General features: G+C 41.9%; 2 protein-coding genes across 2 annotated transcripts in view; both read right to left on the reverse strand.

Annotated features, from left to right (window-relative positions):
- Nucleotides 1-11,833: 11,833 nt before the first annotated feature.
- spry1 (sprouty homolog 1, antagonist of FGF signaling (Drosophila)) lies at nucleotides 11,834-15,932 on the reverse strand. The gene is made up of 2 exons (XM_086258960.1): nucleotides 15,358-15,932; nucleotides 11,834-13,856 (listed from the first exon to the last, which is right to left on the reverse strand). The coding sequence occupies exon 2, from the start codon at nucleotides 13,804-13,806 to the stop codon at nucleotides 12,724-12,726; it is 1,083 nt and encodes a 360-aa protein (XP_086115086.1). The 5' UTR covers nucleotides 13,807-13,856; nucleotides 15,358-15,932; the 3' UTR covers nucleotides 11,834-12,723.
- A 1,974-nt stretch (nucleotides 15,933-17,906) lies between these two features.
- afg2a (AAA ATPase AFG2A) overlaps nucleotides 17,907-21,734 on the reverse strand; it is a 111,486-nt gene continuing 107,658 nt past the window's right edge. Inside the window, exon 17 of the mRNA XM_086258971.1 lies at nucleotides 17,907-18,440. Coding sequence (XP_086115097.1) covers nucleotides 18,261-18,440 — 180 coding nt within the window. The 3' untranslated portion in view covers nucleotides 17,907-18,260. The remainder of the gene's footprint in view (nucleotides 18,441-21,734) is intronic.

Consider the following 21,734-nt stretch of genomic DNA (forward strand, 5'->3'; position numbering starts at 1 on the left):
GTGTTTTGGACGAATTGATCAGGGAGTAGAGAAGTTCAAGTAATGCATATGAATACAAAATATTAACCAAAACAAGAAAAGTTTGAACCTTTTTAGATGATAGGTTTGACTTTTCATATTTCTCAAATGAAAGAAAACGATTTCATTCAAATCCTGGTTTAAAAAATTATAATAATAACTGGACTTGTAGTGGTGGTCTTCATGCTGCCAATGGCCTACTTAGTAAAACAGCTGGGGTCATTAGTGGGTCAAGCAATGCTTCAAAATTTAGTTCCAAAGTTTAAAACATTTCAGAAGGCATATGCTTTGAATTTGAGATTTCATATTTTAGTCTTACTGGCTTTTACAGGATTTTTTTTCTTCATTATTTCTTTATAGGACACACACAATTCTCATTATTCTCATGCAACGCACTGTGAGGCCAAACTGTACATACACATTCACCTGTGCAATCAGAAGTACTTCTACATTCTGTTGGGTCAACTCAGTGAGGTAGGTTTACCAAGGGGAAAATAAAAGACTTTTTGCAGCATTTGAAAAAATAAAAACATGAAACTCCTTTTTTGTATTTTCCATCTGCAGGCTGAGTGTTTAGAGCCACTACGAAGTGGGCCAGAGCAGCAGAGGAGCCCACCATCAGTCACTTTTGGCTGCTTCAAGTCACATCACATAAACAATGGCATTTCATGGGTAGAGACTCATCTTCCTTCCTGCCTGGCTTCCTGTCGATCGTTCTGCCTGACTGGGCAAACTCAATGTGTCTTGCCCCCCTTGTCTTCCTCCTCCTTCACGCCACCGTTCCAGTCACCCAGTCCTATACCAGCAGACCTCCCTCCCTTTCTTTCTCCTGAATCAGACTGTAAAGTTGATCAAAACAGAGGAAGGGAAGTCAAAATGGGGGAAAAGAAGGAATGATACATTACCAAAACACTACAAGAGGCTTATGTGGAAGTGGAACATAACATGTCAACAAGCAGGCTCTATTGACATGCAGATACTAGGCTGAATGCACTGTTTGACACCTACAGTGCAGTAAATTTTAACCCCGCCCACGACCTGTAGCTCCTTTCTCATGCAAGCCCTTCAGACCAGATTGATGATAGTGGTGCACTTCCTCTGCAGGGAGCGTGACCTTTGTTTGAATAATTAGCTGACCATTGATTAGCCGGTCTCATTAACATCCAAGTCCAGTTGTCAACTGTGCTTCCCGTCTGGAAAATAGTGAACTGCTAAATAAGTTAAACTAACATGAAATAAGTACTTATATATAAATCATGATCGTTGAGAAAAAACAAACAAATTCTGAATTTAACATGTGATCATAGCTCCAAAAACAAGTTATGTTTTATTATATTCTTTACATTTTAATTTTACTCTGTATTCCTGTTGTTGATTAAGGATTACAAACTGCAAAAGTACCAAACCAGAAAAAATCGTGGGGGTCTTTTAAGATACATTCATCTGAACTTACTCCTAATATCTTCTGGAAAAACACTAACAGAAGTAAATCATTCTGTCAGCATAATATTGATATTTATAATCACAGGTGTCAAGGCAAAATTGGCTTTCATTTCATGACTTCTGCAATGTTACTCACTTTTAGGACCTGTAAAGTCTTATAGCTTTGGTAAGGTGTACTTCCTGAGGATGCAAGATAACTTATCTGGTTTATAGACCTATTTGGGTCAATACCAGGTCGACATGTCTGGTACAGAGTCAGAGAAAAGCAGAAACCTTTAGCATTCGAGCTCAATTTCATCTAGTCAGGAAAATTTACTTGCCACTTTAATGGCAACATAACAACTTTGTTATCTGCAGCTTGGATCGTGGATTGCAGACGGAGTCATAAAGTCCAAAGAATAACTTAGAGCAGCATGACTGACATCATCAACCAGCACGTCCACAGATCTGAGGAAAGCGTGATGAAGAGCACTTGTAGAAGACCGTTTTTTGTGTCTCTGTTTAGTGTTCAGCTCTTGAATGTCTACTTGTGGGTCAAGTTCAGTCCTGCACAATATTTTGGGGAAATAAAATGTTCTTTCTGCATCTTTTTTTCTGATTTTCAATTTTCCTACAGCAATACAGCTCAGTGTCCAAGAGTTATATAAAATAACTAAAAATAACAAAATAACTGCAAACCAGCATTTTTTTATTGTCAGCTATCATTTCAGAGTTATTTCTTTATATTCCTTTATAATATTTATCCTTTGTCTTAAGGTTATGGAAAGCATTTTATTGCATCTGATGCCAGGTTAATACGAATCTGACTTTTGCATTCCTTAATATCTGTTGCATGTCAACTCAAATTAACTACTGTCCGGGAATGCATATGTCAGACTCATATTAACCTGGCATCAGATGCAACAAAAATATTTCCTTGACATAAAAGTGATCCCATAAAGAGAAAAGTGAGGGGAAAAAACATAAAGAGGAGACATAGAAGCATTTATTTTTTTTTAACTGCAGGCATCCAGCCTTCCTTTAGTGTGAGCTCGTTTAAAGTTGCACCTGTATAGCACGGTGGGGGTACGTCTGGAGGCTTGATGTGGGCGCAGTATTTTCTCGACCCCCTCGGGAAGGGAAAGAATTAGAGGGAGCCTTTGTTGTCTACACTAGCTACACCTCATATACCTATATATATTTTTTAAAGACACAAATACAAGCGAGCTGTCTGACTCAGGCCCCTGACTCCCCTCAAAAATCAACCTTGGCTGAACATCTCTGATATTCCTGTAAAAGCTAATTGAGCATTTGATTGTGCCTAAACTTGAACGTGGTTGTGAGCGTTGTGCTGTCGTAATGATGAGGCACTTCCAGACAGCTGGTTTCACTTTTTCGTTCACTCTCTTCCTCTCTCGCTTTCCCTTTATTTGACCAAAGTGTTCTTCTTTTGATTCATCCTGAGTGATGGTGCGAGATTCGCAGGGCAACTGAAGTTTCCTTTCAACTTCTCACACAGCCTCCACAGTTGGCCATCTCCTGAGCAGGACCCTGGAACAGATGCAGATGAAGAAGAAAGAGCACTATAGGCCCCTGCGGAACAAGCTTTTCATCTGCTTTTCACTGATTCCCAAGGGAACAAAAAGTATAAGTAGGGCTTAGGATTATTATAAATCCAAGATTTTAAAGACATTTGTGGAACTCAATCCTTGTGACACCAATCACTGGTTTGTTGAGTACAATTTTCACGTTTTTTTGGAGTCAGCAGTGACAATATTTCAAGGTCATCTTTAGAATGTATGAGTGCATCACACAGAAGCTGCTACCTGTGTAATTAGCTGCTGATGCACGGTCTTCTTGGACAGTCGATCATACAACAATCCATAAAATTTGTCAGACTTGTGTATTAAAACTGCTACACCAAAAATATTGTTAATAAGTCCAGTTCAGTGGCATTAATTAGCCTCAGAGGTGATGCCCGGAAGGTAGCTAGCAACTTTTGCAGCACACAAAGTGACCTGGTCCCTAATAACGATAGCCTAAAGCCTCAGTACAACTGATGATATCTATAGAAACCAAAATAATTTCTGGTAACAGGATGTAAACATGTTATTTCCACTGCTAGACTGAGCATTTTAACATGGATGCAACTTCCATTGGTGAATGAAATTCTAGTACTTTAGTAGTCTTACACTTAGCACTAACTAGCTGATGCCTTGCTCTGTGCATTGTACATGCACACTTGCAGCTTACCATCCAACTTTGCTAATGTTAGCTAATAACTTGTTTCTTCACTTATGGCCCCAGAAAATAAATATGATGCTTGATGTTGAGGCTTCATAAATCAAATTCAAATTCAAATTTTATTTGTCACGTACACAGTCATACACAGTACGATATGTAGTGAAATGAGGAGTCCAAAATTCACAGTTAGCATCACAGTAGCTAGGTCCATTCAAGGAAATTCAATTTCTGGCACTTGGCTTTGGTTACATTTTCAGCCATCTGCTTCCATATCATTACAGTTTGTACGTGAATCCTGCGATCTGATAGCTTATCAAGTAGTGCCAAATTTGGCTAAAGTCTGTCTTGGTTAGAAAAAAGCAATGTTATTACCTGTGAGAATGGTTTTGCTAGGTGTCTTTGTCTGTTTTGTTTTTGATCCATGAACTGTAAATGTTAGAAACCAGAAATCAGTTTTCATACATCTATGATAAAAGAAAGATACCACAACACATCTGCATAACACAGTCTTCCAAAAATATGCTGTGCTTTTCTAGCTGATAGTGCAGGCCACAACATGACATATGGCAAATAGGGAAATTAGCATGAGTCCTAAAATACTCTGGAAAGAAAAGTTTAGTATGAAATGTTAAAACTGCCTTTTTTTTATCGGGCCAAACATTCCCGAGGCCCTGTGCTGCCAGGACAGCCAACTGAAACATATTATCTGCTGCTGATTTACTCCCCTAAAACCTGGAACGACCAGACCGGCCTGCACAGTAGTCTACAACAACAATTTTAAGTTGCAAGGAAAATTACTTTGGAAATTTGGGTCCAATAAGAGAGTTTGGAACCCACTGAGGTGTTTTATCTGTTCCACAGGATGGTGTGCAGTACTGCATATCTGCATACTGTGGTTCTGAATATATAATGGTCAACATCCCGTCTTGCTTTGCTACACTGAAACTGCTTTGTGTAGAAAATAGCCAACTTCGCCCATCTGCAACTTAACACTTGCACATACAACAATCTGGCTGGGCAGCGAGGTGGAAAAGAATTTCTCCTGGTGGTACAACAGCATTTCTGTATATTCCCACAGAGCCTGTATATGTTCTGCTAGGTGCCAATCATGCAATAGTTAACCATTTCAGAGCCTTGCAAGGATTGTGACTGACAGGTCTGCTTCTCTAAAGGGGTGTGGTCTCGGAGAGTCAAGCTGGGTTGTATTATGGAGAGACATACTTAATAAGATCTACAGCAGAGAAAGTGGCTGGCCTGCAGGTCCAATTTCCCCTTTGGCATAATAGTGCCATTGAAACACATGGAGATAGAATCACACCTCTTGCTGGGTTTGAAATTGAAATGTTAAAGACTGGACAGAATGGGAGTTGAAATTATTGATGTCTACTGGTTTTTTAATACATACAAGAATGCAAACCTGTAAGATAGAATCAGATAAAACAAAATTTTGGTTATCAGTGTGGAAACTTTGTGCTTTTGCCATGTTTGTTGACCCTTTTTTTTTCTCACCTGCACTTATTTGTTGCTTGAAAGCAACCCTCACCACTCTGCATGAACACCCCCCACATTCACAGAGATCTGGAAAAAGAAATTGCCTTGATGAAAGTGGGAGCTTCAGTGGTCCAGCTCTGTAAATCCTTGACACATTTCTAGAACCCAGTGCTTTATCCTAAGCTTAAAATCAACAACAGATAAGCCATTTCTGTGTGATTCCTCTTTGATCTAGAGGCCCTTTTCCCCCACCCCTTCAAGGAGGGGAGGGTTCGTCAGCTTCCTGTTAAGACCCCCAACCCCCACTCTGGATTTGGGGTTTAGAGACCCTGGAGGCAGATGAGGGAGGAGTGCAGGACCCCTGCCAAACAGATGCCCTCAATCTTTCCATTGGGCTTGATTCGATCACTGTAATAGGCTGACTGTAAACAGTCAGTAATGCAATTATTTGAAGTATTTCAAAGGAACTTAATGCAAATCTTCTATCATCTATTTTGATGAGCAACTATTGATTTAAACAGTGGTGTGGGAATCTGTTCTGCTGTGATTGCACCTCTAGAAAGGTTAGATGCAGCACTACTGTCTGTCACATATCACTTTTTAAGGGTTTGAATATGCTGTTCATAAAAACAAGGGGAGGGATTTGACTCATTTTAGTTCAATATCAAGTTTTCTGCACATATTGTACACCTTAGAATTTCAGCTTTGAGATAAATGGTTCAGTTGTAAAGTATTTTTTGCAAGAGACAGGGAGGACAGGGTAGAAGAGAGAGGAACGTGAGGTCAGCTCCTTTATAGAGGTAATCAGAGTTGTCTTCCTGTCTATTCTTCTTCTATTCACAGCCTGGCTTTGGTTCACAAAATGAAACTGGACACCGAGGTTTTTGTTATGGGTTTACAGCTCAAGAGCACAAGAAACAAACAAGCCAGCAGAGAGAGAGAGAAAAGGGCTGCTTTTTACCTGAAGTTGTGGCATGACTATAAAACTGCCACTAAAATTAGAAAAGGAGTTTACAAAAAAAACACAAGTTGATTTTTTTCTCAGATTTGTTCCTTTAAAAAACATAATAACCAAGTGGTTTAGGCTTGTGTTGAAACGAATTAAACTACTTTGTGAGGTTAAACAATTGAAGAGCACAACCACAGTGGAAAAAGAGCCAGCGTTGTGGGTACATGTTGTGTCTCATATTGGGAAACTACCTAAATTGTACTCAGGGGGTTGAGGGGTGGGAGGGATTTGTAGTGTTTGATAAGGTTTCCACACTTTTAAATAATGTCACTGAAATATCAACAAAAAAAAAATTTAAGCAAAGGAAACAGCCTGACAAAATATAACTTACTGTAAACCACTCAGGGCTCTATGAGTGTAAACCCATCAGCACCTGTTTATTTCCTAAATTTCCCTAAGACCTGCTCAAACAATCGTTTCAAACATCAAAATGTTGTGTCTGCATCAAATATTTATAATACTATTAGTGGATGTTATTGCAGATGTAAAGCAAATATGAGAGAACAGTCTTTGCTCATTACCTATCCTTCTTGAACTTGAGCGCAGGGGGAGCTGGACAGTCCTAGGAGGAAGAGGCTGTCTGTTAATCCCTGTGTTTTAACATTCACTTTTATTTGCTGTGTCAGAGTGTAAACCACTGATTACTGCTTGCTTTAGTAGATTTTCATCTCCTTCAGACTAGAACTGGATATTTCTAAGAAACGGGATCAAAACCTGCCTGATCCCAAGTTCCACAAAGATCAAAACATCTCAGCAAGCCCACCTGTTGGTCGACCACACAGCAGCCTCAAAGGTCCACTGATAGTGTAGGAGATTAAAGCCTATCTCTGGAGTGGTTCATAAGGGTGGGAGGGGGGGTCATTGGGAAAGGAAGAAGGAAGAGGCTTTTTAAGGGTCAAAGGGTGAACATCCGGCAACTGGGAGGTTAACCATCGTATTGCTGATGGAATGGAAGCTTTAGGGGGGAGGGGGGAGGGACAAGGGGGCTGCAACTTCCACTCAGTGACTGGTTGACTGATGAAAAAAAAAATGAAAGTCCCTCATGACCCCCACCCTATTGCCCCCCCAGCCGAGTAGAGCCGGACGGGACTAAAGCCCCCCATTGTTGTGCCCTCATACAGGATCACCAAGGTCCTGGCAGTATGAGAGGCATGGGGGGTTGGGTAAAGGATGGGGCTGTGGGAGGGGATGAATGGTGTGTGTGTGGGGTGTGGGGGTTGTCCCGCCAGCTCAAATACAATCGTGTGATAGGACTTGGCCCTATCTAATCAAGGGCAGAAGGTCACTTCCGAACAACTGGGCAATAAAAGATTATTTCCAGCCACATAACAGAGGAGCCGTTGAGGAGGGGGGGACAGAGGGGGGAAGAGAGGCTGTCTGTGACGAGAGGAAGTGAATTGAAAAAAGCCAGCAGACGGGAACCATCTGTCTGGATGCAGTCTAATCTTGAAAAAAAGGGAGAGAAAGAAGGGGGGAGGGAAGGGGGGGGGGGTAAAGAAAGAGCAAGCTTCCTCTTCTTCCTTGCAGAAAAATACACACAAATCTATTTATCTTTCAAACTATGTACTTGATGTTCATGTGTGATGCTTTTTGTTGGCCTTCTTTTGAGCTATCAAAAGAGAAAAACAGAACAAACGTGCTTGTAGGGGGCCTGGAATGCAACACACAAGATTGTCCCCTGGGGCTGTAAAAAGAGAAACAAGGGTGTGATCTTTTATTTGTGGAGGTGATTTTTATGTAAGGCAGGTTCTGATCTTCATCATTCTTGTCTGTTGCTGTCATTTTCACATATCCCTGGCTATAAACTACAGTCTTTTGATTATCTCTTGAATCGCTGTGAGCACATTTGGGGATCAGATCTAATGACTGTTGACAACTGCTGTTTCTAACAACAGTCTCCAATAAGAGCAACAGTGAGACAAACACCCTGCTGATTTAATTAGTGAGCGGAATACAAAATCACAAGTGAGTCTATTGGGGCCTGTGAGAACTGGCCCCAATAGACAGGCTTTTGCGCTAACTTTGCAAACACTTGGAATACTGATGAGTCAATAGGAACCATTGATCAAGAGCAAGTCTGTAGCAAAAATTATGCCAACCATTAATTTCAAAAGGAGCTCACCGAAAGATTGCCAAGCGCATTACACTGTATTGATCCATCAGCCTCCTCCTTCATGATAGACATCACTGTCTCCAGCTGGTCTTTGTCCATAAAATAGTAGACAAAGACAAGAGACAGGAAGGAGGCTCGGTTAAGAATGAGGCATCAGATGGCTTGTGATGCTGCATGGACACGTACTAAGTTAAAGGGGTGGGGGTTACATTAAGTTCCTGTGGGTGTGTGTATACCCAGAAGCAAGTGCTTAAAAGGGCTCAAACCCCAATGAAACACATCCGTCTTCAATAGTCCAACACCTGATAAAACACTGGGTTGTACCTACAGGCCCTTTATAGCTCCCAATGAGGGAAGAGCCCGCTAAATAGGTGCTGCACTGGTCATCTGACCAACAGGAAACAGCATCTAAATGTAGTTTTACGTAGTGCCACACAATACAAAAGAGTCTTTCTTGCTAATTGGATTATTTTGGTTTAACTTTCCCAGAATTTAATACAGTTGTCACTGTGACTTATGATTTAATTTGAAACAGGGAATTAACATTTAAGTGTGCTGCTCAAAACAGGAAACTGTTTAGGGGACTATTTGTTTGGACAAAGTGGTCCCATGTTAAAATGTTAACGTGTATTTTTAAAGTAGTAGCCACAATCAAACAAAAGCCTATTTACTCTCGTTGCTTTGTGAATTTCAAATCTCCCAGGTGGATGTGTCATTTGGAAAATAAATGACAAAGCGCAACAAAGGGGTAAATGAGAAAATGTCGTATTGTCTAATCTTTCTGGACATAGAGGTCAAGCAGGGTAACTGCAGTTATTTTTTTTTAAGTAGAAGTCTCTTTTTCTGGCTTTTTAATATCTATCTGTTGGCTGAAAGGTTCACATCTTCAGCTTGGGGAATTTTAGGTTAAATTAAAGAACCACAAGTTTTTGTGTGAGAAATTACTTCTTCCAAATCTTTTTTTTTTTTTTTATCACGTCAGCACTACATGGCAGTCAAAGCAAAAACATTGCTGCGCACTAAAATGTTTATATTTTGGAAAGGTTTTCATCTGACTGCAACAATATACTGTATTTTCCCCGTGTTTGGATACAGTAAACTCTAGTAATTCTGACTTTATCGGGACCTGCACTGAAATCTTTTATGGATACCTAATATCGTTCTTTTGTCATTTTAATCCTGCGGCGGCTGAGTGTGGATGTTGGAGCAGTTTCTAAACACTTCAACCCTCTCACATGTCGATCCAGGACTCTGAGATCAACAAAAACCAAATATCTGAGGAGATAACTTCCATAAACTTTGGTCGTCATGCTGAAGTCCAAAAAACCTGCCTTCCCCTCCAACATCCACCACCCCCATATTTCCCTTGATTGCTAATTTCTATTTATATGCCATGAGGGGAAATAATGAAAACCAGATGAGCAGGCAGAGGAAAGCTGAAGCAAGCCTTTTGGTGATGAATGCTGTGGAGGAGGATGACTGTTTATAGAGTATATCCTGCTCCACTGTGACCATGCCGGCAGCAGTGCCCCGGCTAAGAAAAGGACTGTCCCAGTAGGATGTGTGGGTTGGAGCTTCCATCGTGACTCACTTGGTAGTCATGCATGTTTGCACTTGTATGGCCCCCAAAAAAACCCAAAGCTGCAGCTTGGGACCCGCCAAGCCTGACAACTCCAAATAGCATTACGTGGGTGTGTGGAGCAGCTAAATTTACTCTAAAACAAGTGCAAAGAAGGGGAGGAGGAGGAGGGGTGGTGGTTGTTACCATTTTTGCCATTGAATTACTTAATACTGACTCAGAATTCATATCTTTTTTTTCTCGATGGAGTGCTAGTCGTGTGACGAGTAAAATGTGACGCAGTTACGGAGCAGTTCACGTGGCAGGATGACTGAAAAGTGAAAGAAGCCATTCATGGGCCTTGAATGTTATTTTAGACACCTCAGCTGATTAGATCAGAGATTTAAGAGACGTGTTGCGGACTTAACAGAGCCAAGTTCTGAAAATGGTGGGAGTAGGATCTGTTGCCTTATTTGGCTTAGGCTGGAAAATATCAAGTAAACACTGTCTTCCTGTTCACCGCCTTCTGAATACAGTGTAGATCTTTTCCATCCCCCTCATCCATAGTGAGGAACGATAATGAAACCTGAAAAAAAAAAGAGGCCTCCTATTGTATGCTATCATCTAAGGGCCAGGAGCAAACAGGGCTCAAATTGCAGCTGTGAAAGGTAACAGGAAATTGACAAATCGCTAATCCTAACTACTCAGAGCAACAAAAGGTACATTCCACCAAGAAAAGCCCGGTGAGTACTCACCACCAACTTGAAGGGATGTTTTGTGTTTTGTTTTTTCATGTAAACTTATGATTAAAATAAGACTGTATGCTAGTGAGTTTACTATTACTTTTCTCGTCTTTAAAGCGCTTAAATAATTATTCCTTAAAAGTGCCAGAGCTTTAACAGTGGGTTCTAGTTTACTTTAGCTGAAGACGTTTTAAATAATCCAAAGATCCGAGGCCTGCTGCAAACAGCAACCAAGGCCACTGCGATCACTTGTAGCTGATAATAGACACGGTTGTGTTGTTTTGTCGCCAGCGCTGCAGCTCTCCAAATTTAAACTGCTGTATATTTTTTCCTTTGTCCAAGAGAATTTCCTGTTCACCTTTTGTGTTTCCCCAGCTGCTGGTATTTGTGGCTGACCAACCAACTCTCAAAGTGATGATCTCATCTCTTGGGGGCCCGGAGGTGGAGAAGTGCGCGGGTGTCAGTGGTGGGGGTGGAGGGGTTCAGTGGACTTCCCACGTGATAAATTCACTGACAAAAAGAGCTGGCCAAATGGGGGACTGCGGGTCACAGTGGGGGCTGGATTGGCCCCTGTCATTGCCTTTAGTGCAGGAACCATGCCATAAAAGCCCAGCATTGATAGCCCCGGTTTATTATCTTTGAACAGGTGGCCCCGGCTACTCGTAATGACCGCTCTCATATCTGATGGCACACACTCTTGGGTTTGCAGCGCGGAGACCATTTGGGAGTTTGGGAACATCCCCATCTGGCTGCGTTAAAGCCCAGGGAATAAACTACAGTACATAGTTTGTGGTGACTTGTTGGCGGGTGAGACGAGAGGGGGGTTTAGAGGGAGAGCTACTTCCTGTGAGCATAACTCACTCTGAAAACGTGGAGACTCTGTTGATGCTAGCAGCTTCGGGGCTAATCATGTCAATGACCTGTATTGTTTAGCTTTCAAGGTTACCGAGGAGAATCGCAGCAAAGAAGCCCTCCAAGAATGTAAACAGTCACATTTTGAGCTACAAGCTGTTTCTACTTGTAGCTTTAAAGAAAAAAAACAGGAATTCCACACCCAGCGTGAACACACACACACACACATGCATACACACATGGAACAGTGATTTGCTGTTCACCACTGAACTCCCAACTTAAGAAACAGACCCACATTCCCTTAAAAATCAGCCAGCGGCCATCCATCAGATTTAGTTACTGCTTCTCAGCAGGGCAATCAAGACACCAGACAGTGCTATTTTTTCATTAATTAATATATTTTCTGCGTTAAAGTTAACATAGTTTTCTTTTGTGCCACCCTTTAATTTTTCAGTAAGTATTTGATATTTTGTTATATTCAGACATGAGTAAATTTAAGACTGTCTCTTGCAATAAATATCATAAAATAATAGAGCTTCACATAATAAATATTTTTTTTAACAAAAAAAATGTTTAACAGACATTTTTTTCTTTTAAAAAATAGCCAGAATTCCTCTTATGGATTTTTGAACATACAATTTACACAAGATAAAAGGAAAACAAAAAACATCGGAGAATATGCCACAGAATGTGTATGAAAGGTTCAGATGGGTGGAAGGAGAGAAACATATCCAAGTGGAGAATACTATGAGATGGATGTGCTTTCGTTAATGCAAAATGAGCATAGAAACCACGGTTTTAGTGTGGTAGCAACCAATAAACTCAAACATACCTGCTTGCTATGAATACCAGGTAACAGCTACATAATTGCCCTATAGTAGATCGTCCTTCACAGATTTGGTGAGAGGCAGATCCCACCGGGCACACAGACCCGGAGGAAAGTGCCTACCTAAAACGGAAGAAAAACTTTTCATATATATATAAAAAATAGTGTTAATGAGGAGCTGAGGATAGACATAGAAACAGTTAAGGCAAACACTGGTCTGTAAAAACATGGTCCTGATCCAGAGAAAATAAAACTAAAAATAATCGAGTGGTTTTCGTTACTCCTTTGCTTAGCTCCTTAGGGTTCTGCAGCGAGGAGGGGAGGTGGGTGGGAGGTGCTCAGAATGTCTGATAAACATTAATTTGTGACTATCATTATCATTGTCATCATAAGATCCGTTTCTAGAGTCTCCTGTGCACAGGCAATCACTGAGACCTTGGGAAGCGATCAGGAAGGCTTTTCCTGGGTCTGTGGGGCCCAGCTCTCCAGTTTACAATACACAGTGTTGGAGTTCTTGCAGCGACAGCCAGGTCTCTTAACCCGGTCATAGCAACCCTGGCATGCCTTCAGACACCCCTTGACAGGTGGGTAGCATAGCAGACAGGGGAAGAGTACCGACATTAATCCCATGCACAGGAAGCGAGAGCAGCAGTGGGAACGTGACAGTGAACAGGGGTGGTCAGCACATGAATCCCCCTCATCGTCATTGGAGCAGTGGTAGAAGATGCCCTTAACAAGGCACATACACGTGCCGTGCTCCAGTGCACTCTCAGCAGAGCAGAGGCACTGGCCATTACACGCCAGACATGAAGGCAGGCTCCTGGGTGCTGTGCAGTCGGTGCACTTGCACTTCCCACAGCGCTCGCAGATGAACTGGTGCCCAGCAGCAGCCACCACCTCGTTGCCAGAGCCAGAAAAGTCTGATTTCCCTTTGCCCTGGGGCTTGAGTGGAGCCTCTAGTGGAGGCTGGTAAAATTGAGGTCCCTGCTGGGGCTGTAAAAGGGCCTTGGGCTTCGGCTGAGTCCGAACAGGCCGATCCACTCGGTGGTGATGCTGTAAGCTAATGCCAGGTCTGGTGGGGGGTGAGCGTGCCAAGAGTCCCTGCTCAGAGGAGGCACTGCTGTTGCTCCCTGAGCTGGCGGCGCTTCCTGTGCTAGTAGAGCGGCTGAGCCCTGGTGCCCGAGGCCCACCATACTGCTGTCCCCCAACCAACACACTGCCCCCAGCATGATGGTGGTGACCTGATGACCGGTGCTCATAATTGTTGTTCACATTGACGAGGATGACCTCGTGAGTCCTCTCCTGCTTTTCATGGGGTCTGGAGACCATCCGGGGTGCAGGGGGCCTCCGAACCACTGAGGGTCCCTCAGTGTACTCGTTGCTAGAGCGGATGGCCTTGATTTGTTCCAGAGAGAAAATGCCGGCATGCTGGAACTCCCGCTCGTAATCCGACCTCTGCCGACTCTCTAGGGAAGGCTGTTGGATCACCACTAATGAACCGCCAGGGCCATGTTGACTTTGGAGCTCCATCTGGGGGAATCACCACTTCCGACATTCACCGTGGACATGCATCGGAAAACCTGCCAGGGGGGGGGGGGGGAGAGAGACAAGGAAGAGGCAGGAGATATGATCAGAAACAGTCAAGCAAAAAATAAAAATCCTTGTTCTAGGAAACACAGTCCTGATGGAAGAGGGGTTAACACAATCCCAAGTGTTTTTGGATTCAGAAATAATACTAATAAAAATCTAATACTAATATATCATTACGATCATTCTTGACGCATACCATAGCAGTTATTGCACAGCTATAACATAAGATGCTGAACAGTGTTTATAAATAAATGACAAATAAATAAGTCTTTATAGTTAATCCAGACCAACTGTCTTCACCCTGTCAACATGACAATATGTCACTTTTGAGCCCGTTAAGTGAGGCAACCCGGGAAAAAGTTGACTATTAACAAGACTTTTTGTACCTTCCTCCCCAACAGGCACACATCTAAACTTCAGCAGGCCCTACAAATACTTCCCCTGCTCATTTACATTTGTATGACTAGTTAACATTTAAATGCACCGCGGCGACGAAACGAGGACACTATCCAAGGGAACTAAATGAGCTGCCTCACTTAGTATTCTATTACTACATCAAAAAGGATTTCAGGGAAACGGGGACAAAAGTAGAGCTAAAAAACTAAGGTCAGATCAAGTTCCGACAAAATATAGACGGCAGTTAAAAAACGCTCGAAAATCGTCAGATTAAAACCTTATTTCAGTTCCGAGAAGCCCCCAATTTTTGAAGTCAATATGAACACACACACACATTTTATATATACATATATATATACATATATATAGTATTTGTATTTATAGGAATACGATTAGGAATTTGAACTTGAGTCTTTGGGGATGTTATTAAGCACAGCCGACCTGCAGGAGGCCGAAACTTACAGTTTACAAAAACATAAAGCCTAGGTGTCCCGTGAAGGGCTCCTTAAAACTATTAACGATTAAATAAAAATAAAAACTACTACAATCAAAGCAGAAAGATCGATTTTGCGGCTTTGCACATAAACAAACTCACGTTTCAACTACATTAAAAATATTTATCTATACATTTAATAGTCTATCCGTCAAATGGCGCACTTTAAATAGGATCATATGCACAGAACGCGCTCACATGAGAAGGCGTTGTTTGCAGTAATAAAAACAGGATCTTATAAAAACCAGAGCCGGAGATGAAGAGACATTACAGGACGCGTAAGACGGGCAAAACTTATGAATGAAAACAACCGCCATGGGGGAGGGGTGTTTGTTACAGCACAGCCTCGGAACAACACTGGCGTGGAAATCCATCAACTTCACCAAGTAGTCGCGATCAGTTCAACCCACAGCGGATTCTTTATTTCATGGCGAACACATGGAAAATAAGACGAAAAGTCTTTGCGCACAGCAAAACATTTGGACTTTATTGCTGCAGCGGCGCTTTCTAGGTAGCTACGTGCCCTACTATCGGGCAACAAATGCCCTAAAACCAAAGCAAAATGCGCAAAATAAGCGTAAAATCACTAAGAAAATGCATACCTATATGCAAGCATCCATAGCGTCGAATCCATCAACCAAATAATCTACCAAAACTCCATCCAAACGGAAGGGGCAATGTCCAGCTGTAGATTATGAGGTCTAATGCATAACATTCAGTCTGTTAATCCAAGTGCGAATGTATCCCTTTGCGTTATTCCCTTTTTATTTATTTTTTTCGGTTAAGTCGTACTGAAAAGTTCAGCGTGTGTTACGCGTGCATCTGTCCCAAGATAAAGTAAATCCACGGCGGAGCTCTGATGAAGAAGGCTGAGAGGAAAAAATAAATAAATAAACACGCGCGAGCTTATATCCAAAAGTTGCTCCTCCTCGCGTATCTGCTGAGAATTGTATTTGAGTTCTGGCTGTTAGTTATTGTTGCGGGATATCTGCGCTCTTGTGCAAAAGCGTCGTTATGTTGCAGACAGCGGTGCGCTCTCTTCTGCTCTGCGGGCCTGTTCAGCACTGATGAATGGGGGCTCAGGGCTTAGTGTTTGCTCGACAATCCAACTCCCATTGGCCAGCCACTCCGCTGAAAAAGGATACATCGCATCCGTTCCTGATTCATTGGGCAGATGTGGAAGGCCGGGCGATAGAGATGTGTGCACTGGTTAAGGTGGAACGGCTTTTTAAAAACGCAAACGTTGACTCAACGAGGGGGTTAGGGGAAGGAAAAAAAATACTAGTTTCCGTTCTTGTGGGTTATGATTAATGGTGTGAATGAGGGTGATGTGACTAATAGTGACGTATTAAACGCCGTATTTATTTATAACATTGCTGAGTTGTCATTATTGGTACCATACACACGCATCAAAAAAAAGGAAAGAAAACCACTTTACGTAGATTCAGAATTTCTGATTTATTTATTTATTTTTTGTCCATGTTTCGAAAAATGTGCACCCAAATACCACGATGTTCCTTATAAGCTGAAAAATAAACCGCATATTGTTTCAAAAGGGGCATTTGATATATTTGTACTGGGCACAAAAAATATTTTTATAGGATTTTAGAGGAAAATATGAGTAAGATTAACGACAACAACATCAAAGGTAATTATTATAGGGTTTGGATGAGAAATATAAGTTTAATAAATATGGTTATATTAGGTTAAATCTTGCCATGTCAAGGAACCTCATACGAATAGAGAAAAGTTTGTTATAGAAATAAGAAAGAATCATATATTGAGTAAAGTAGCTCCTAAACTGCAGTTTCATCGTGTCTGTGCTCTGTAGCTACCTGTTCACTGCTGTGAAATAGGGATCCATACACATCTAACTCATTAGTCTCTGTGAATTAAATACAGACTCGAGCCCAACCAGTTTCTGCCCACACAGCTGTGTCATTGTACAGACAACTCACAGAGGAAGCATCAACAGGATGTCCTCTGTCCTCTGTGGAATGTTCCCATTACGCACTAACTCGTGTCATCAGAGGAAACACAACGTGTGGCAATGAATGTTCAGTTTGTACGATTCTCTGATATGAAATCACTATCAGAGGAGTTCTGTGTTGATTTCTGTTTGGGCAGCGGTGGGGTGGGGATTTGCGGGGCAGTGTGCGCTGTAGCTTCAGACCACCTTAAGAAAAAAGCTGCCCTGCAGCCAGGGGGGAAAGGCTCCCCTCCTCACTCCTGCCACCCCCCTCTTCTCTGTTCCTGACTGTCTGGTTTGATTGGTGTCGCGGATGCGCTACATCCGGATCCATGAGAAAAGGAAGTTCAATACAAAGTCAATTTATCCTATTCAAATGGAAAAATCAATAGATGAATGACCCCCAGTGCCATTTCGGGTCAGCAAATGTTTAAAAAAAGAATCGAACAAAAAGACCTGCGGAGTGTAAAAGTGACTCCGCGGTGCAATAATAACTTAGAGGTTGTTTGTTTTTTTCAGGCCCGATGTAAAAATGTAGCTTCTTGATGATAAAGAAAGCCCTGGTAGACCGACAGATGGCCGCCTGGATCCCTGCTCTCAGTGGTCTGAAGTGCGGACGGAAATCTCACGATTACAGCAATTAGTTGATTTTCCATGGGTAGATGTGATGAATATACCAGCCCGGCTGTTTTTTCTCCCCGTGGATGCGGAGCAGCGGTTCACCAAACTCGGGGTTTAGGAACCATCAGGGGTCCTTGTCTAATGCTGCTATTTAATTCCATAGATGTCCATGTGCCTGTGGAATATTCTGATTAGAGGGCTCACACTGCCCACCAACTGTATAATCAGTTAGACAACGTTTTTACCAATTTAGATTTTATTGCAGCTTTACCCAACATGTCCTGAAAACGCAGAAAAACCTGTGATTTGACTGGAGGAGTTATTCAAAATCCAGAAGAGCCACAACTCATAAATTACACAAAGTGGGACTGGAAACATGTAGGACGGGCAGATTTATAGGTGAATGTTAAGCTACAACAAACCAGAGCATAGGAGGTATTTAAATCCAATCAGATCTATAAGACTGCACTGCTTTAACGTGATTTGGGACGTGTTAGTTTACGGGTTTTCTCAGCACGCTGATACTGCTGTAAATTCACGGCTGGATGTCTTTAACAGTGCAAACTACCACACTGGCTCACCACTGTTATATGGGATTAAAATAAGGCAACCAAAGACAATAAGTGGATCGATGACAGTATGAATACATTATCATTTTTATTTGATCAAACATGACAGCACACCATATCCTTCAAAGTCAAAAAATAAAGCAATAGTGTCAATGCTGCAATAAAAACAGAGTCTTATTTTAAAGTCAGCGATTTACAACTGATGAGATTCTTTGGCCTAACGTTGTGGTTTGAAAACATTTAACACTGTGTAATGAAGCAGACTGGTACAGTTAACACATATACACAACTCCAAACTAATAAAAAGAAGAAAATCCTAATTTTGACTTTTTCCATAGCTGTGTGGTCAGAAGAAACACAGGCCACTGTGTTGCTGCTGATAGCTGATATACGACTGGATGACAGAGTCAGGGATTCGGGGCTTCACAGTGTTCAGGGCACTTTCAAAGTGTCTGGCTTCGATGTGCCGAGCTTTGATGTCCTCTTGCAGGGCCAGGAGAGCAGCCTCTCTACATACTGCAGTTATCTGGGACAGGAAACAGACACAGTTACAGTCAGCAGTCAGGCAAAGCACTCCATCCACTGAGCACTACTGAATCATATGAGGGGGCACATTTAGATGCTGATCGATGTCATGATAGACTAGTCATGTAGGTTGATGTGCTTCAGTAACAGAGCAGTAATTTAGTAAGAAAATCATACCTCATATCTTTTATGACATATAAAAGAAGAATCTGAGAGAGTGTTTAAGAAGAGTTTGAACAAAAACAAGATGAACACACTGTTTTTTGTTTCAAGTTTAGAGTTAATTTGCAAAACAACAATGAACCATGGTGAGTTAATTTCATAAAATGTGCTTCACTGCAGTTCCCTGGTGTAGTTTTCCTTCTCAGTGCTTGTCCAACTTTTCTGATCTGCCATGTCTAAAATATAAATACAGGCATTCTCCTGCAGCCTTGTTGCTACAGTACTGATGGAATTATGCAATGGCATGGCGGAGTGCTGCAGTCAGCGCAGGTGACCTTTGAGAGAGATTCTGCACACGCCAGAGGAGTGACTCACTTCCGAATTGGTGGCGATGGCTGATGAAGGCCAGGCACCTTTCCCAGCAGTGCCAGCCTCCTCCCTTTTGTTGAAGCATAGCTTTGTTCTCAGCCAGTGTAGCTTACACAACTCCCTCCAACTAGAAAAGCCTCGCAGGAAACTATTGCTGTACAACCACTGATAAGGTCTGGTGGGAGGTTAGTGGGACAGGTAGTCATGTGATCCTGGAGAGCTGTCTAATAATGAATGGTAAAACAAGGCATGTGTCCAGGGAAGAGACTGGCCACCCCCCTACAAGTACAGTATGATGCATGCTGGGTGGTATGCAAGTTGATTTTCTTTTTTTGTTTTTTAAACAATGAGCATTACTCAAAAATGGATAAAGGCATCGACTGACAGAGAAAATGCACTTACATGTAAAGATAAGGATACATTAAATCAGCTGATATCACCATGATGCATTTAGGACATCATCCTAGTAAGGTAGGCTTCAATATTTAGCAGAAAATACATTTTGAAACACATTTTTCAAAATGACAGTCATGGCGTTTTGCAAGGCATGAGAGTAAAATGAGGGGAGATAGCTGTCTGAATGTGCTCTGGCCCTGCTAGCATGCATGGCTCAGGACAGGTGCTTTGCAGATGTCAGGATGTGAGGCCCATTTCCCCCCACATTCTGTTTCAACCCAATGAGCAACATGATTTAGGCAGAGTAAACACACGGGGCTGGGTTAATTTTGTATGAGGGCTTCCCATCATTCAAGTCGTTTAGGCCTGTCAGTAATAATGATGCAAAACAATGAGGCCATGTATCCCAGTTGCATGTTTACAAACGCACAGCGGCTGAGCGAGCGAGCAGGGAAGAGGGCAAAAGAGAGAGTGTGAGAAGATGCCACATGTTGAACAATGTGATTTAGTATTGTTTCTAAGCAACATCCATAAACAGGAACAGACAAACATGGCTGGACAATCAAACTGTAATTTCTTATTTACAGTGAAACTTGACTTTAAGGACATGTTAGCTTTCCTCTTCCTCAATCGCATGATTCAATGCTTAATAATTATTTGCTTGTTTACTTCCATAACACTCCTTAGGTTGATTAGGAAAAAAAAGAAGAAGAAGAAGAAGGGGGAGGAGGAAATATCGCTCCTCTGAAGTACACAACCGATACATGCACGCGCGTGCGCACACACACAGGCCCCTTACATTCATACTGGCTGGGTTTATGAGCTGTTCTGTGAAGGCGATCAACAAGCCAGTGTTTCCTGCTGTGTGTTTGCCTGTACAGGCCTTGAAAAAAAATTAAAGCCACAAAGGCAAACAGGGTGAGCGAAAGAGCCAGTTTGTTTGTAAACGTGAAGGCATTTCCAGGCCGGAGCCAAAAGTCCTGCGCCGACTCCCCTCCAGGACTACCTTGATACCCCTAAACACCCCCAAAAAGCAACCTACCACCCCCTAAAGATGGGCCCCCTGTGCTACTGAGAGGGAAAAGAGGAGGGAGGCGAAATCTGCAAATGCACAGAAATGAGATGTGCGTAGGGGGTTTGGTGGCGAAGAGTGCTGACTTGTGGCAGGCCAAATAAATTATAGATCTCTCTTTTTTAATGTTATTGCAATGCAGACTTTATTTTTCATTCCCTTCATAAATAATGTCAGCAATCACTTAAATATATGGAAAGGACTAAGCTGATGCATTGCAGTGGCTGCTCTCTGGTGATGTCTTCATGGTGGTGGCGTGTCGCCAGTCATAAAGGCAAAGCAAGCGAGAAAAAAAAAAAGTAATCATCAAGGACCTCTCAGTTTGAAGACGTGGTAAAACTTGCTGACTCAAAATGACCCAAAAAGTCTGAGTCAAAGAGGTTTGATGACGAAGCAAAAACTGTGTAAAGTAACAATTTGTACAGTAAGGTCCTTCATCTGCCTGCTGGGTTCAGGTTAAAGGCAGCAGAAAAGTGTACTGTAACGAAGACCATAGTAGACAGTATCCATCTATATTCATGTATTCATACATGAATTATTGGCAATTGAAGAAGAATCAACTCAGGACATTCGCCAAAGTTGGCCTGTTTTTCAGATCTGGCAATTTAGGACAGGAACCAGCAACTCTTGAGCTACAAGTGGCTCTTTTTCCTCATTCTTTATTGGCTCCCTCTGAGTTTGCCAAAAACTGATCATGAATACAAAAATGAACAACGGTTATTTTTAAAGATTTGCTCGTTTTCAGCAGCAAGGCTTGATCAGTGGCTTGACTCTAGTCAGAATTAAAGTGAAACTTTATTATCAAAGTAAGCTACTTTCAGTTAGATTCATTTGTACTGCCAAAGACAGTCAGAATGTATTAAATGTAACAAAAACAGAGCAATAATGCAATAAAAATAACCAGTTAAATATCAAATACTCACATAGCCCACTGCAGAACAGTCACATCGGGTAAAAGATTTTAAATCACACATATTAATAATGTTGATAGACTAATCTATACTTTGTAGTCACATTCATTAGCAGCTCCCTACAGATTTCCTGGAGCACAAATTACTCAAAAATGACTCTTCTGGTGGTAAACATTTCCTGAATTTTCCAGAGAATTACTTTCACTGTTCTTGCAAGAGGCTAATCTGGTATCACATGAACTTACTATGTAGGTGCCTGCAGGGTAGGGTAATAGCGAGTGTTTAACATCTGAGCAAAATATGCTGTCCATTTGTATTCCTACATCCAGCCCCACCAACCAGGGTCAAGGAAAGTACCAGACACGTTACCTACGTGAAAGCCGTT

This window comes from Aulonocara sp. 'chitande type north' Nkhata Bay, linkage group LG2 (assembly GCF_057382095.1).
Source record: "Aulonocara sp. 'chitande type north' Nkhata Bay isolate Kocher_YH1m ecotype deep benthic linkage group LG2, A_spYH_male_GT1.1, whole genome shotgun sequence".
Lineage (NCBI taxonomy): Eukaryota > Metazoa > Chordata > Actinopteri > Cichliformes > Cichlidae > Aulonocara > Aulonocara sp. 'chitande type north' Nkhata Bay.

Bases quoted from the DNA above. Each gene is read 5' to 3' on its own strand.
- spry1 (XM_086258960.1), bottom strand. From the start codon at position 13,806: ATGGAGCTCCAAAGTCAACATGGCCCTGGCGGTTCATTAGTGGTGATC.